General features: G+C 32.4%; 2 protein-coding genes and 1 non-coding gene across 3 annotated transcripts; all 3 read left to right on the forward strand.

The window, feature by feature from the left end:
• The first annotated feature begins 8 nt into the window (after window positions 1–8).
• On the forward strand, window positions 9–7,072 carry LOC111043883. Its single transcript, XM_039437850.1, has 3 exons — window positions 9–471; window positions 2,422–2,816; window positions 6,784–7,072. Exons 1-3 carry the CDS (start codon window positions 436–438, stop codon window positions 6,827–6,829), a joined length of 477 nt encoding a protein of 158 aa, XP_039293784.1. The 5' UTR covers window positions 9–435; the 3' UTR covers window positions 6,830–7,072.
• Window positions 7,073–8,416: 1,344 nt separating this feature from the next.
• On the forward strand, window positions 8,417–12,664 carry LOC111048353. Its single transcript, XM_022334227.2, has 3 exons — window positions 8,417–8,622; window positions 10,277–10,527; window positions 12,151–12,664. Exons 2-3 carry the CDS (start codon window positions 10,277–10,279, stop codon window positions 12,434–12,436), a joined length of 537 nt encoding a protein of 178 aa, XP_022189919.2. The 5' UTR covers window positions 8,417–8,622; the 3' UTR covers window positions 12,437–12,664.
• Window positions 12,665–14,447: 1,783 nt separating this feature from the next.
• On the forward strand, window positions 14,448–14,529 carry Trnas-cga. Its single transcript has one exon. It is a non-coding gene; the product is annotated as a tRNA-Ser (tRNA).
• Window positions 14,530–15,324: the final 795 nt, after the last annotated feature.

Here is a 15,324-nt window from a genome sequence, read left to right on the forward strand (position 1 = left end):
TCCATATTGAGAGGAACTGTACAAGCTGAACATTATTGTCACAATGAAATGCAATCGGGAATAATGTATTTGTTGTGTTTGTTACTATTCATGTCCTGCATAGGCTAAATTATATTTGGAGGGGTCTCATGACAGTCTACTCAAACCAAATATGGTAATTCCTTGGACAGTGTCCTATTAGAAAGTGATTTCACCCTTCCTTACAATCCTTTAATAAAGACACAACAAAGGATTCACAATTCTTAGTCACATATAATACCGTTAATTGTTTTCACTTGCGAACATTCATACATAGAAAGTGTTTCCAAGGGATATATGGGTCGTCTATTTTGATAAAGAAAGTGACAGTGCTACAGCTTATGATTTGATTCAAAATCTCAATTGAGCCGCAGTCTATGTTCAGTGGTCGAGTGATAAATATCAAGTTGAGTGTTTATGTGGACTAAAATAGTTATCACGATGCATTTTAACGTAAGTATCATAAGTTTAAAATAAATAGTTCAATTTTTGGACGTTTCAAAAACTGAATTTTAACTATACAAGTTCAACAATTTAGCTGCTAGAGTAATGATAATATAAGTCAATACTATCATAGACAAACAATAGCGTAAGTGGATATCCTATGGTATAATGAGTTTATGTCGCAACTTTTAATGTTATCTCAAGCCGATTACTGTCGATTATTGTCGATTTTCACTGTTTTGATAGGGTAAGAGTGTATGAACGGCACAATATGAGAGACTAACAGCGACATAAAGCTTCACAGGAAAGAACTACGTGGACTATCAGCTTGAGATAACAGTAAAAGTTACGACATGAACGCCCTATACCATGGGATATCTACTTATGCTATTGTTTCTCTATGGTGATACTATAAGGAACTAGAATATTTGTTCACACACTTTTTTCTATGTATTTATTTAAACATGAGATGCAGTCAAATATTTGTTCGATTTGTAATAATTTATTTTGATAATTGATGATGAGAACAGAGAAAAAGGAATTAGTTTATTCGATAGATAATATAATAATGGATCCAAGCGTGTTATCTTTAGCTCTCATTAATGAATTAATGATCGAATTTAGAATTTTTATTTGAAATAACAAAGATAAATCAATATTATTCTAGAGAGTAAGTAGGCTACTATACACACTGTGAAAAAAGGCCATAATGCATTCAAATTTTTGCGAGTGAATTTTTCAATTTCAAAAAAAAAATATTCTCCCATTTAAAAATATGAAAATTGTTTATTCAACTCTTACAATGACATTCAATAGGACTGATATTTTGATTGATTAGATTATTTCTCGAAAATTATCAAAATTTAATTGAAAATTAATCCAGGAATTTCAAATTTCATAACAGCTCTACAGTAAACTGAATAAACTGATTTTTACTAGCCTATTCTGTTTGAAACCGTAATTGAGCTCTGGATTTTTTGAGATCCAAGTAGACTACCGTACTTCCGAATTTATTCGTAGAGATCACTCAATTAGTGAGTTGATCAAATGAGATATTGATAGGGAAAATTTGACTCTGTGAGTTATTCATATTAAATACGTTATATATCTCTTGTTTGTTTGCTTCTCTATCAAATTCAACATAAGCCTGACATGAGGAAAAGTGTAAGGTCTTTCAAGTCCTCACTACCACATTTTCATTTCTTGTTGCTCGCTCCAGAACAATGAGTCACTGCAACTCCCCTATCAACACAATTCAGAATCTCTTCAACCCCGTTTCTGAACGCCTAGATATCTTTTTCTGTTCTGGCATCAAATTTCGTAAAATTCTGAATAGCTTTGATATAGAGTAACAACAGCAAGGATCGAGGCCGCGGCTGCTTATTGTATCTCCTTATAAGCAGTTGCCAGAGTTGTTTCATTATTATCATTCATTCTTCTTCTATTTATTTAATTCAATTTCTTTCGTCCAAATCTTTAAATTTTGAAGTTGTTGGCTTTTATGATATCATATAAAATTGATGAGTATAATATTCATATTTTAAATATTGAGGAATACGGTACTTTCAGAAGTCTTATCATTTCTTGTATTAAAATTTCATTAATTTTTCAGATTATAATGGGTTTGGGTGTAAGTTCATTTAATATCTAGTTCGTTCAATTCAAATTTTCTTTCTATTGTTTGTTGTTAGAATTTTTTTCATTAAATTCTATTTTAAGCTGATTTATTGATTTCAAGGAGTGGAAGGCTGTTGCAACTATGTAAAACAACTATGTTGTGATTATTGTTTTCATGTTAGCATGTCATGTATATAAACATATATAAGGAGAAACCTGTTGTCTCAATAAATTCTTGTGACTAAATACTCCCCTATAAAGGACATTTCCATTCTCAAGTCCAGTAGAAATAATTACAGTACTGGTACATTTTTTAAAGAAAAAACAATGTTTATTTTTCAGGGTTATCTTGTGGTCATGACCATCATTGCAACTTTCCTCACATCAGTAGAACCCGCTCCATCCCTGGAAACGCCCGAAAGTGAGTCTCCATCAAACCTGGTGGAAGAACAAGCTGATGTTAAAGCAGCTGTTGAGCCTGAAAATACCACCACAACAGACAGAGTCCGTGAAGCCAAATCTGAGACCGAATTGGATGTCGATGAACTTGCCAATAAAACTATCGACGCAGACATTCTATCCAATAACATCCATGTGGTGAGAGGAAGAACCATCATGAGTGCTATGAATGATGTCTACGCTCTCATTTTTGTACTTCTCGACACACTCAGGAGTAATCTGAGATCAAGGGACTTGTTCCCACTCTTCACTCGTGTTTTGGATACAGTTATACAGAGGTAAATACTGAATTGTATTATCTAAAATATGTTTTTCATGAAAAATTCGTATATTCCAATCGATTTTTCTAAAAATACTCGTATCCATCTCACTCTCTCAAGTTTCTATTCACAAAGAAAATACAAACTCTGCCATTCATATTTAATTGATGTTTCCCATTATTGTCCTCAAGTAATTACTTAGATTTTATCTAGTCATTGAAGTATAGATTTCAATTATTATTGGATGATGAATCATCTACAAGTACCCTACTGGTATGATTCATTCATAATTTGTATTACTATAATCTACGAAAAATAACATAAATATTTTCCTTAGATTATAATAATAACAATCATTAATTTGGAGTTACTGTTTCAAATTTGATCAAACATTATTATGAATATGATAAGAAAATAATCATAAATTCCATTGGTTTTTCTTTGCCTATGAATTTATTCATAACGATATTGAGTATTTTTCATGGTTTTTAAACTATTCCTCCTATTTATTCACATTGTTCATCATTTTTATACTTCATACAATTATTGTTCAAAGCCTTGCGATAATAATTTGAGGAAAGAATTTTGAGAAATTAAATAGTCTGTTGCATGAAGGAATAATTTCCTGTGTTATGGCAATGTCCTCTCAATAATAAACTATCATGTTTTTGTAGAACGTGATCTGAGTTTTAGGGTCTGTTCACACTGTCAACTGATTGAGAGCAACTTTTCCTGTGAGGAATAGAATAGCGTTTCCTATATACTGTGTACACTGTAACCTGCAACTGTTCTATTTTGTAGGGTGACAGCATTGGAGCATGAATAATAATACGATTACCACGCTCCCACTCCTAGTAGACAATAACACATGTGGAAAAAATTTGGGAACGTAGAACAAATTTAGAGCAAATCTTATCCAATACTAAGTTTTAGAACATGGAATTTGAGATATTTGTTTTTTTTTTAATTCTACTACACTTTGCTTTTCATATTGATATGAATTCATATCGATTGAATCCCAAGAAATTTGATTTTTTGGTTAAACCCCATCTGAATGGGGTCATGGAACGGTCAAGGGAGAACAATACAAACGTGAGACCTTTGACAGGTAAGGGCGAGCGCACACTTGCAAAGTTTTGGTTCAACTTGTATAGTGGGGAATAGAACACAAGCATTTCATATCCACCTGGCACACTGTCAATCTGTGATTTTTCTATTTTGTTTTATGAATGCAGTGAAGCATGAATAACTATTTTTGTCCGTTGCTTGTCAGTTGAGAGAAAAATACTATATGAAGCTCAAATTTCATCATGGGAGAAAAATAAGATTTCTTGAGGTTCAGTAAGACAAGTAGAATGATATAGAATTTTAAAAACTCAGATTTCTCAAAATTCATGTTCAAAAATATTTTTAGATCTGATTGTTTCATTTCACCTAAAGTCATTGTTCTATGGTCCCAAACTTTGTTCAATTATAATCAGATGTATTTCCTCCAAAAATCAAAAGTCGCAATGTTTGTTACAGTATGCAATTCAGTTAACACTATTAACACCAACAAAAAGTACTATGGCTAGTGGAAATGAAACAACTGGCATAATTGAAAATCACTTGTCGACACAGGTTGACAGTGTGCTAGGTGGATAGAAAATGCTTTCTATTCCTCACCCGAATAGTTGAAACAAAAATGTTTGTCTATGTACCCACACCCTTTATCGACCAATAGGTCTCATGTTTGTATTGTTCTCCCTTGGCTGTTTCATGCCACCATTCAGATGGGTTTTATCCGATTTTTTCTCCCACAACGAAATTTAAGCTTTATATCGGATTGTAGCAGTGATTGAAGCAGTGTACTACTGAATACTGAGGACAGGACAAAAAAGCTTTTGTGTTTAGAAGTAATGAATGCCCTCTAGTTACAGCTAATCTTTGAAAACTGCCTTTGAACTAAGTTGCTCAAGTGTGCTAGGGGTGTAATTTTTGTAGAATTCCACCTGCTGTTCTACAACTTAGTTGCTCTAGTGTGAACAAGTCCTAAGGGTGAGTTCACATAGAGCAGCTAAGTTGCAGAACAGCAGGTAGAAATCTACAGAAATTACACCCCTGCCTCAATAGAGCAACTTAGTTCAAAGGCAGTTTTCAAAGAATAGCTGTTTTAACAAAATAGCTGTAACTCATTAATTTTGAACAAATACAGCTCCTTTGTCCCTTGCAGTTGAGAGCAGATTGGCATGTCAACATACAATACGATGTAAAGCTTAAATTTGTCGTAGGAGGAAAAAATCAAATTCCTTGAGATTCAGTATGAAAATCAGAATGTGATAGCATTTGAAAAATTCAAATTCTAAGAATTGGTGTTGGAGAAGATTTTCCCTACTTTTGTCCCAAACTTTGTCCGGATGTGTTATTGTCTACTAGGAGTGGAAGCGTAGTAATCGTGTCACTCAAGCTTCAACGCAGACACCCTACAAAATAGAACAATAATTGCAGATTACAGTGTACCCAGTTTAGATAGGAATTGCTTGTGTTCTATTCCACACAGAAAAAGTTGCACCAAGTAAAGTTGCTCATGTGAACACACCCTAAAACCAGTAACTGAAGATTATTAGATGTTATTCATATCAACTATCATATAGTATTAAACGAGCAACTTCTGTTTATATGTTTATAGATGTTTAGGCGGGATGCACACCGGAGAAACGCGTTTCGTGAAAAAAGTTTCAGGAAACGTGAAACGAAAGCTGCTCGCAATCGACTGATAAGATTAAGCAGGGAACGTTTCTTTTGTATGCATGCGCGAGTGAAACGGATTGCATGAAACAAGTTTCATGAAAGAGGGCTTCACGAAATCCGTTTCTCCGGTGTGCATCCCGCCTTCGATGTTTAGATGTTTATATGTTTGTATTTCACTGGATCTCGAAAACGTCTCTAACGATTCTCACGAAATTCAGAACATAGTAGGTTTATAATATAAAGATTCGATTGCGTTAGGTGGTCTCATCCCTGGGAAAACTAGCTGAAGGACATTAAAAGGATAATTTTTATTCATCCTTGGAAAAACAGCTTATAATAATCATTTCGTCATCTGTTGGTGATGGAAGTGAGTGAGCGAGTTCATGTGTGTGGGACTGTGTCAAAATTATGACTCAGCTGTTGAACTTTTGTAATCATTCAATAAGGTACTTAGTGCCGGTTGCAAAAAAGCCGGGTTATTTTCAATCCGGATTAATTCCAATAGATCCATCTTTTTGAAGTGGTCTTCTCTGATTTGGTTCACGTGAAGATAATCAGGATTAAAATTTGTGAGGGAAATTTGTGCATTCCTCTGGGAATTTACTGTGATTAGATAGAACATTTCTGTACGAATGTTATGAATGTTATTATAATTTCTTCTTTCGTAATAAATTTGTTATGCTTTTGTACTCCAGAGCGAAGCTCGGTCCCCGATATTACCCACTATGCATAGAGAATTATGACTTTTGAAGCCCAATTGTATTCAAATAAGAAATCATTTTCGAATTGATTATTTCGATGGCGCTCTCCAAGAGTCAAAACATAGGCTGCTACCGTATATAATTTTTGCATCATGATCCAGTTGCACTATTGTTTTATTTAAGTTTTTCACACTTAATAATCATAGTATTATGAAAATTATTATAAATTAATGAAATATGATTATAAATTATTATCATTTATGAAATATGATTTATAATATGATTATACGTGAAAATATTTTATCTTTGTGGAGTTTATATAATTTTTCATTTCAAAAAGAGACTACAATAAATAATCACTATAATCCATAAACTTCTCTCATTGAAATTTAAAATCTTTAATGAGATATTTGTTACCTTTTTCGCCGAGAGTATAGGATGTATGCTAATGTTATCAGTTCAATGTGATCACATTCTATACTCTTTCATATGAACGTGTTCCACCACCGACAATGTTCTTATTAAATTCAGGCTGTTGGCACTTTCTCTTGCAGGTTCTTCCCTCCTAGCCAAGGTTACCAATATATTTCGTATAACTGAAGTGATCTACGCGTGAAATGGAACAACGTGCTGCTACAACAATGGCATATTTTATGCCTCAATTCTTAGCAGTCAACTTTCTCCTGTTTATGTGTGTTATTTCATCATAATTTATAGCACACAATTATTTATTTTCCTTCATCAACGTACATTTGTATATTCATCAATAATAATTTATTTTCTTGATGTATCCTATTTATTAAAATCTATATTCATTGAAATTGTTGTTTTATTATTTCTATTATATTGCGATGAATAAAACTCAATTTACTTTTAATCGTTGATTTTTAATCTGGGTTTTAGGTATTGTAGATCATCAGTTCAACAATTAATTGTGAAAGAAACTTTCTTTTTCATGCCTTGCATACTGCTATACTAAGAAATTGTAGTGCAAGGTACAAAACAGCATTAATTCTTTTAATTCCCGAAGTTATATATGTATCCTTTTCATTACTAGTAATCGTATTCTTCCTATTTATGAGTCAGTTTGAGAGAATTATATTGTTTGATAAAAAATATATTCTACGTGCAGACGTTACTCCAATCTTTATTCATTATTCAAACTCAAACTCTTCAATTCAAATGAATAAATCAGTTGAATCTTGTTTTCTTAATAGGTGGCCCACGATTGATTTGATGTTATTGCCAGAATGCATTATATCATAGAGAAACGATAGGTATTACGCTATTACTATACGCTAGCGTATTACTTACGCTATTGTTTCTCTATGATTATATTAATGCACATTAAAAAGCTCTAGGCCATCGAATTTCATCATAACGATCAGTGATTGCTCTGAATTTATCTTGAATGTTCGAAAAATTGTTGAAAATTAGTTCATCAATATTAATATATACCAGCATCAAAAAATTCCAAACAGTTAAGGTTAAAACCATTTTTATCTCTAATCAAAAAATATAATCCAATAATGCATACCGTAAGTAGGCTACAACAAATGTATGATATACTGTACTGAATAGCAATTTATTTCATCATAAATAGACTGACATACGAATACAATAATTGTATCTTTTTATAGGATTTTTGAATGTTTTATGTTTTATTGAATCACTTATTGTGTTTGATAACATTCATCCTATTGCATTCTATATATTCCATATGACTTTTTTATAAAATCATTTCTCTTGTGGAAGATCATTATGTAATACTGATCGTGAACTACACGTATATTATTATTCTTAATCAATTCGTCGACCCTCATCTCCCAAGTCAATAAGAGTCACACTTATCAACAGAGTTAATAGAAACACTTTCATAAATCTAGGTACTTATTAGTTTTACAGTAAAAAGCGATTGAAAGATATGAAAAACTATTAGTTCAATTCGCGTTTAAATCCCCTGAGACACTCAAGAAATTCAAGCCGGGGAGAAATGGAATTAAGATATTTTGATTGATTATCATAAACTGCGTTTGGTGAGGCACCTGCATGCCTAAATTTATCAACAAAATATTGACCAATCCTCTAAACTCATAGGCTTGTTACATCATTATTTTCGATTTTATAACCAGACTATGCATCAGCGCTAAAACTAGTTGACTTTATTGATAGTGGGAAACCCAAATGTTGAGTAACAGTTGTACTGAAACGAAATAAATATCGTAGGCATTATTTATAGAGTTTTAGTAGTTACTGGAGTGATCATAAAATTGCTAGCTTGAGTATATAATATGTCTGAACTGTTGAACTGACTATTGAGAACATTTATATTTGAGATTTCAGTGAGTTCTACACGTTTCCTCCCTTCGAACCGCATTGAAATATTTTTAAGGGTGAGTAATGAAAAGGGATCTATTATTTTATTGACATGTTTTTCAGATATGAGGCACTTCTATGATTATAAATAATAGATTATGCCTATAACTATGCCTATGATTATAATAATAGATTAAAAATCAAAGACCAACATATATTGGCAGCTAAAAATTTGTGAATTCGATCTTATTAGCATTTCTCAACCTGTTATGAAAATGTTTATTGAATAGAATACTTCTAATAGATTGAGTACAGTACCTAATACATTTGAAAACACAAGTGATGAATGACTGTATGATCATTCTTATTTCAAGTGAAGACCATGGATAGTGCTTTCATACTTGAGGAATGTGAAACTAGAATAATAATTATTCTTTCTTGGTATGATACGTTCACCAGAATAATTAAAAATATAACTAGTTGTACGCTTTTCAATTTTATGAGTATATTTCACCCACTATGAATTTCTCACACACTTATTTCAAGTGGAGAATATCAGTCTTTCTAAAACTTTTATCATTTTCCACGGGAATTTTCGAGTAAGTCTACTCAATAAATTGAGAAATTAATATTTTCTCCGCCTAATCCTGTAAAGAGACAGTTAGTTGATAGGAATAAATTTTGTATAATTAAATCGATAAAGAAATGAATGAGAATGATTGTAGGCCTATATGGTATTGAATCAATAAATAAATAATTAGAAAATGAATGGATACATGAATCTTTACAAAAATAATAACAACTGTCTCTCCACAGCAGGCTTCTAATTTGTGGAATTATTTATTACAGATAATGTTCTCAATAAATGTGTGATTATTGCTAACTAATGAAGACTTAAAGATGATGTTTAAAATGTAAAATAAGCTAGACCTTCTTCAGGCTTATAGCCTATTTCATCCCTGAACTACGATTTCCCCCTTCAAAGGACTAAACTAATTACTTTTCTATCTATTACTTTATTACTGTACTTGTATCAAAATAAATTCACGTAAAAAATTAAAATTAATGGGTTTTTGGCATTATTTGTAATATATAATTCATTTGAAGTAGCCTATTAAGTCAACCTTCAAAATTTTCAAATGATTATTCCTGGACCGAAAATCAAGTGACGAAGCAGTGTGTGATTTCATTAAATTACAGTATAACCTTTGGATAACATCAACATTTTTGTAGAGAAATAGTAGGCCTACAGGCTCAGCCTAGTTTTTCCTCCAATTTCATCCCTGTTTATATGCCAATTAATTTTATGATTATAGTGTTTTGTACAATGAATGGATGAATTACTTGTCTATTTTGTTCATTCACTTGAAAATGACATTAAAGTGACATTAAAGATACATGTTGCGCAGAATTGAAAATATGATGAACACTTTGATTTTTACTTTAAAAAATCTGAATAGAACAAGAATCAAGTAAATACAACCTATGAACAAGAAAGTGCACATTCCTAGTGCACTATTCGTTTTCTTATACCTACATTACTTGGTGACGTACGGTATACAATCAAATAAATACTATTATTGATCATAATATACAACAGGCCTATTATAATATAGTCTACAATTTACTACTGTAAATAGTTAATTCACTCACCCTATTATTACCTTATGTAGTTAATTTACTTTTATTTTGAAGTTAAGTTACTACAGTAAATATGCGTTTGTTTTGTAGATGAAGCGAGTGCACAGTTGGCTCGCATTGGCAATGATGGTCTCGCTGGTTGTCGCACAAGAGGTCAGGGAGGAACCGAAAGAGACGTCAGAGGAGGGTGCAGGAGAGGGAGAGGGAGAGGGAGAAGGAAGGATCCTTGGCCTGGGTCACTTGATCCGTGGGGGACATGCGTTGGCAGATGCCGTGGTGGGAGGGGTGGTTCATGGAAGTAATTATGCCGGTACAAGGCTGCAGCAGAATTTATTTGGCGGGTGAGCAAACAATAATTACTTACAGTAATATTATTCGATTAAGAATTCAGTCTTGTTTATAGATCAAAAACAAAACTCTCCACTCTATACACAAATTGACAGTATATAAGCCATTTTGAATATCACATCACGTTTAAAATATTACATCATAGTAAACTACAAATTTTGGGAATGATTCATTTTAAATGAATCACTTACTGAGAGGTACTATCTTTTGCACGCTAGAAATAAGGCTTATATTAATTAGCTTGAATTTATGAATATGGGCTATAGAATGCATATAATATGGTTATGGAAATGGAAGTTTGAGATATGAGATTGTGAATATTAATAGATTTTTCACTTGCACACTTGTGCTCAATATTCTGAATTGAAAGACAAATGATATACAATTATTATTATTATGAAATTCATTCAATAATATAGCCTATGACTGATACTGCTGTGAACAAATAATATTATCATAATAATATATAAATAATGTCAGTTGTTACACAGAACAATTTTTAAATCTCAATAATCGTAAATAGTAGGGTTACAAAGTAGCTATTCTGATATGAAACAGACCCAACGTTTTTGACAGTATCCATGTACTGTATAGCCCAGTCATAGCTCTGCTTTTACAAAAAATAACTTAAAGGTTTGCACTCTCACCTTTCTTCTCATTGAGGATTTTTAAAACTAATTATATTGTGCCAATCACAAATAATGCTCGTTTTCTTGTTAATACATCATACTATATAGGCCTACTCTGAGATATCAATCGGATTTTGATTGATATCTCACAATAAAGATAGAATCTGAAGCCAAAAGCAAGATAACTCATTCATCAAATTCGTATTTGATTTAATATAAGCTCACATGTTATGATAAAACACCAGAGGTATTATGGTGAATTATTATAATAAAGAGGCATCTATAGATATATGGATAATATTATTGGAAGGATCGGCATTTTATAAATTAATCATAAACAGAAGGTCCATGGATTCATTTATGATCAGGAAGCTGATCAGTCTATTGCCACCTGTAGGTATATTATATAGTCATGTGTAGCAACCTTATTACTCAATGAGGCTGAGAAACGAAACGATGTAACTTTTCCAATATATAGATATGTTAATTCGTGAAGATTACATCATCAACAACAGGATTCCCAATTTATTGTAGCCTAATCTAAATCCGTGGAGTGCTCAACAGCAAATCGATGTTTCTAATTAGTAGGCTATGTAGAAATTAAAGTACACAAAAAATGAATCAGTGATATGGATAAGATTATGATTAATTTATTCCATTGATAAAATTAAAACCATATTCCCAACACAAATACAAATATTCTGATTGACAAATTCAAATTGTTGAAGAAACTATTACTATGCAAAATATCTCAGGTATTCAAACATTAAACATTCAAAAAGATGTCCAATTTCTTGTAGTTCAAAGAAAGGTGATATTTTGTTGAGAGTGTACTAAATAAAATACATTCACTTTATTCTGTAAACTCCACTGTGTACAAGAACCAATTATTGTATATGCAAGTAGTCTACTAAAAATCCTGGGTATATTATTTGTATCTGAATATTTTCACCAAAGATATAAAATAAATTAATTGTTTTTTTTCAGTCTTTTTGCACCAGCAATGCCACCTGTATCACCATTCCAATCTCCCTTCTACAGTCCTTACTATGCACCAAATTTCGCACCAAGCTACGCACCAGGATTTATCGCACCAAACTACGCCCCGCCGGGATTTGTGAGGGCCCCTGGCCAGGCTCCGGGACTCCACAGGCCAGGCCACCCGGGCTCTTATCAGCCCCAATTCCCCCGTCAGGATGATCCTTACCCATTGAACTTCGATGGGAATGAATTCCCTGTCCAAAGATCTCCTGATGATTATTATATACATTGACACAGTCAAATTAATTTGTTATTGTTGATTATTATTACTACCATGCGACTTTGTATTCTATTTAAATCTAGTCTCAATATATTATCATAGTTTCCATTAGTTTGTAGGAAATTGAAATGTCTTTAAAGAATGTTATAGTTTAAAATATTTCATCATTATTACCTAATTTTCTCATGTTATTACTCTCGAAAATAAATTTTTACTCTGTTGAATATTGGATTTCCAATATTTATGAATGTAAATTGAAAAATAAAACACGTTCCTCTGTTTAGAAGATTTGTCTGAAGAGTTTGTTGAGCACTGAGTTATCTTTGAAATGATGTATTATTTAACTATTCCAAGTTTTCCTTTCATTGTTATAGCAGCTTCAATGTAGAGGGTGAAATTTTCATTGCTGCAAAAATTGATTGTTTGACAATGTCATTTGAAGGTGGTGCCTGTGACACAATTTTTGACTTTGCAGCTTAATTTGGACTAGTTAGTAGGTGAACATAGCAAAAGTGCGCATCTTTATCCCCTCTGTAGAAGGTGTGTAACCGCTGAGTTGACACTTGTTGCAGCAATGAATATTCCACCCCCTATATTGAAGCTGCTATAACAATGGAAGGAAAACTTGGAATAGTGAAATAATACATCATTTCAAAGAGAATTCAGTGCTCTACAAACCTACGATAAGCATCAGTCTCTATGATGCATTGTTGGAGAGTTATCAGCCCTGAAAGAGCAAAACATTGGATAAAAACCTGTTATTTGAACAATTACACACCTTCGAGAGCGAATATCTCGGGAACTGTTGGGAATATCACGAAAATCCACTGAACAAAAAGTGTAGAGAACTTATCAAGCTCCATTTTGGAATAGTTAATTATGTCAATTCAACACATTCTTCTCAAGATATGAGCGTGGAAGCATAACGATGAAAAATGCAACTTTTAAACCACCCTCATCCCCTTAGCACATGAGTTAGGAATGGGGATTGATATTATGTTCTCCTTCTAACTAGGTTCAACAAAGCAACAGAGTCAAAAATTTTGTTTTAAACATTCCCTCCAAATTCCTTTATCAATTAATTGGTCTATTGTTGCAAAAATGGAGATATCACACTCAACACTAAAGCTGCTGCAAAAGATGTAGGAAAATTCGTAAAAATTTGAAATTATACATCAAATTGAAGAAAATTTAATGCTCTATGTGCTCATAATAAGAATGGATTTTTTCCGTTGATTTTTAAAAAGTTATAAGAGCAAAAATAGAAAAAAATTAGTGGCAAACGTGTTTTTTTCAAAAATGTCACACCTTCAAGAGCGGATATCTCGGAAACTAGAGGAGATATAAAAAAAGTTGTACAATGAATATTGTAGGAAATTATGTAAGCTTTAATTTGTTATATGACAGTCAAGTCCTTAAGATACCGTACATAGTTTTTGAGTTTTATGCGAGAAACCAAAAAACGGTACCTTTAAACCACTCCCAACCCCTTAGCACAGGGGGTAGGGGTGGGGAATTTTGATATGTTTACCTCCTCACTACCCTTAACAGAACTGAGGGGTCAAAAATTGTCTTCCAAACATTTGCCTCTTTACCCTATTGAGCATTCATTGCCTAATTATAGGCCTAGACTGTTATTTTTTAATTTTTACCGAAATAAAGGAAGATCCTGGGATTTAGAGTCGTTCCCACCTCACCAAGACAAATGGCTATAGTTATAAAACTGAAAAAAACTTGAAAAATAAGTGGAAACTTGAAATTAAAGAAAAGAAAGCGACAAAATAGAATATAGACAGGTCTTTCATTCACGAAGTTTGAATGCTCTAGTGGAGACTTTCACTATAATAATTATTGTCATAGTGATAGTCCAAAAATGGGGTAAAGATGGTTGATGAAGAAAGACGAATGAGTTTTAGGTGGATTCCGAAACTACGGAATGTGAATAATTAATCTTATGACTGCCAGTCTGAGTCAGTTTGCGAAGCACATTCAAGAAAACCGTTAAGCGAGCATCCTTTCACCAGCTGCGGTGTCCGAGTGGTTAAGGAGTTGGACTCGAAATCCAATGGGCTTTGCCCGCACAGGTTCGAATCCTGTCCGCAGCGAACTTTTTTGATGAACTGAATTTAAAAAATTGATATTGTTATTAATTCATTAAGTTCTTACATTTTGAAAAGTTCAATTTTCACGAAGATTTTTTGACAAAATTTTCTCTTTTTATAATCTATAATAATATGATATTGGAAGCAATGTCAAAATTCAGGTTATTTGCTAATATTTCTGAATCATCAATGTCATAGGCTAGATCAATAAAAAACCAGAGAAAATGTTATGGAATATAAAAATAAAAAATTGAAAGTCTGTTTTTCTATACCATTAATGATAGTGTATAAACTCCTTCCACAATTATTTTTTAGGGTGGACCCATAGGCCTATATATTCGAAGAATCACATTCAAGACTGAAGTAATAAACTAAATTATTCTAAATTACTAAAAGTTTAAAGCATTAAAACTACGAATATTGGAACTAGTAGTTCTGTGAACAGTAGACCTCACGCAGTTTTCTCATCCACAAGTATATGATGTCACCTGTTCTAGTTGATTCAGTTAAATCATCACAATCCACAGTTGAATCATAATTTACTCTTAAAAACTGTTATTTGTTTTCTCCAAGTTCAAAAACTCACTGAAGCTTCGTGTTTATACCAAAGTTATTAACAAAATGATAATAACTTAATCCTTATAGAATCTATCCTAACTTATCATACACATTATGAACATACGTGTTTGTCAAGTTCCGTTCAATCTTATAGAATCTATAAGGATTAAGTTATTATCATTCTTCTCATTCACATCCTCCTATAGAATAGGAGATAGATTCCTATAGAATCTATAAGGA

This window comes from Nilaparvata lugens, chromosome 11 (assembly GCF_014356525.2).
Source record: "Nilaparvata lugens isolate BPH chromosome 11, ASM1435652v1, whole genome shotgun sequence".
Taxonomy (NCBI): Eukaryota; Metazoa; Arthropoda; class Insecta; order Hemiptera; family Delphacidae; genus Nilaparvata; species Nilaparvata lugens.

Coding starts and splice junctions, on each gene's coding strand:
- LOC111043883 (XM_039437850.1), top strand. CDS start 436: ATGTGGACTAAAATAGTTATCACGATGCATTTTAAC. Junction 472..2,421: donor TTATCACGATGCATTTTAAC/GTAAGTATCATA, acceptor TTTATTTTTCAG/GGTTATCTTGTGGTCATGAC. Junction 2,817..6,783: donor TTGGATACAGTTATACAGAG/GTAAATACTGAA, acceptor TTTCTCTTGCAG/GTTCTTCCCTCCTAGCCAAG.
- LOC111048353 (XM_022334227.2), top strand. CDS start 10,277: ATGAAGCGAGTGCACAGTTGGCTCGCATTGGCAATGATGGTCTCGCTG. Junction 10,528..12,150: donor CAGCAGAATTTATTTGGCGG/GTGAGCAAACAA, acceptor GTTTTTTTTCAG/TCTTTTTGCACCAGCAATGC.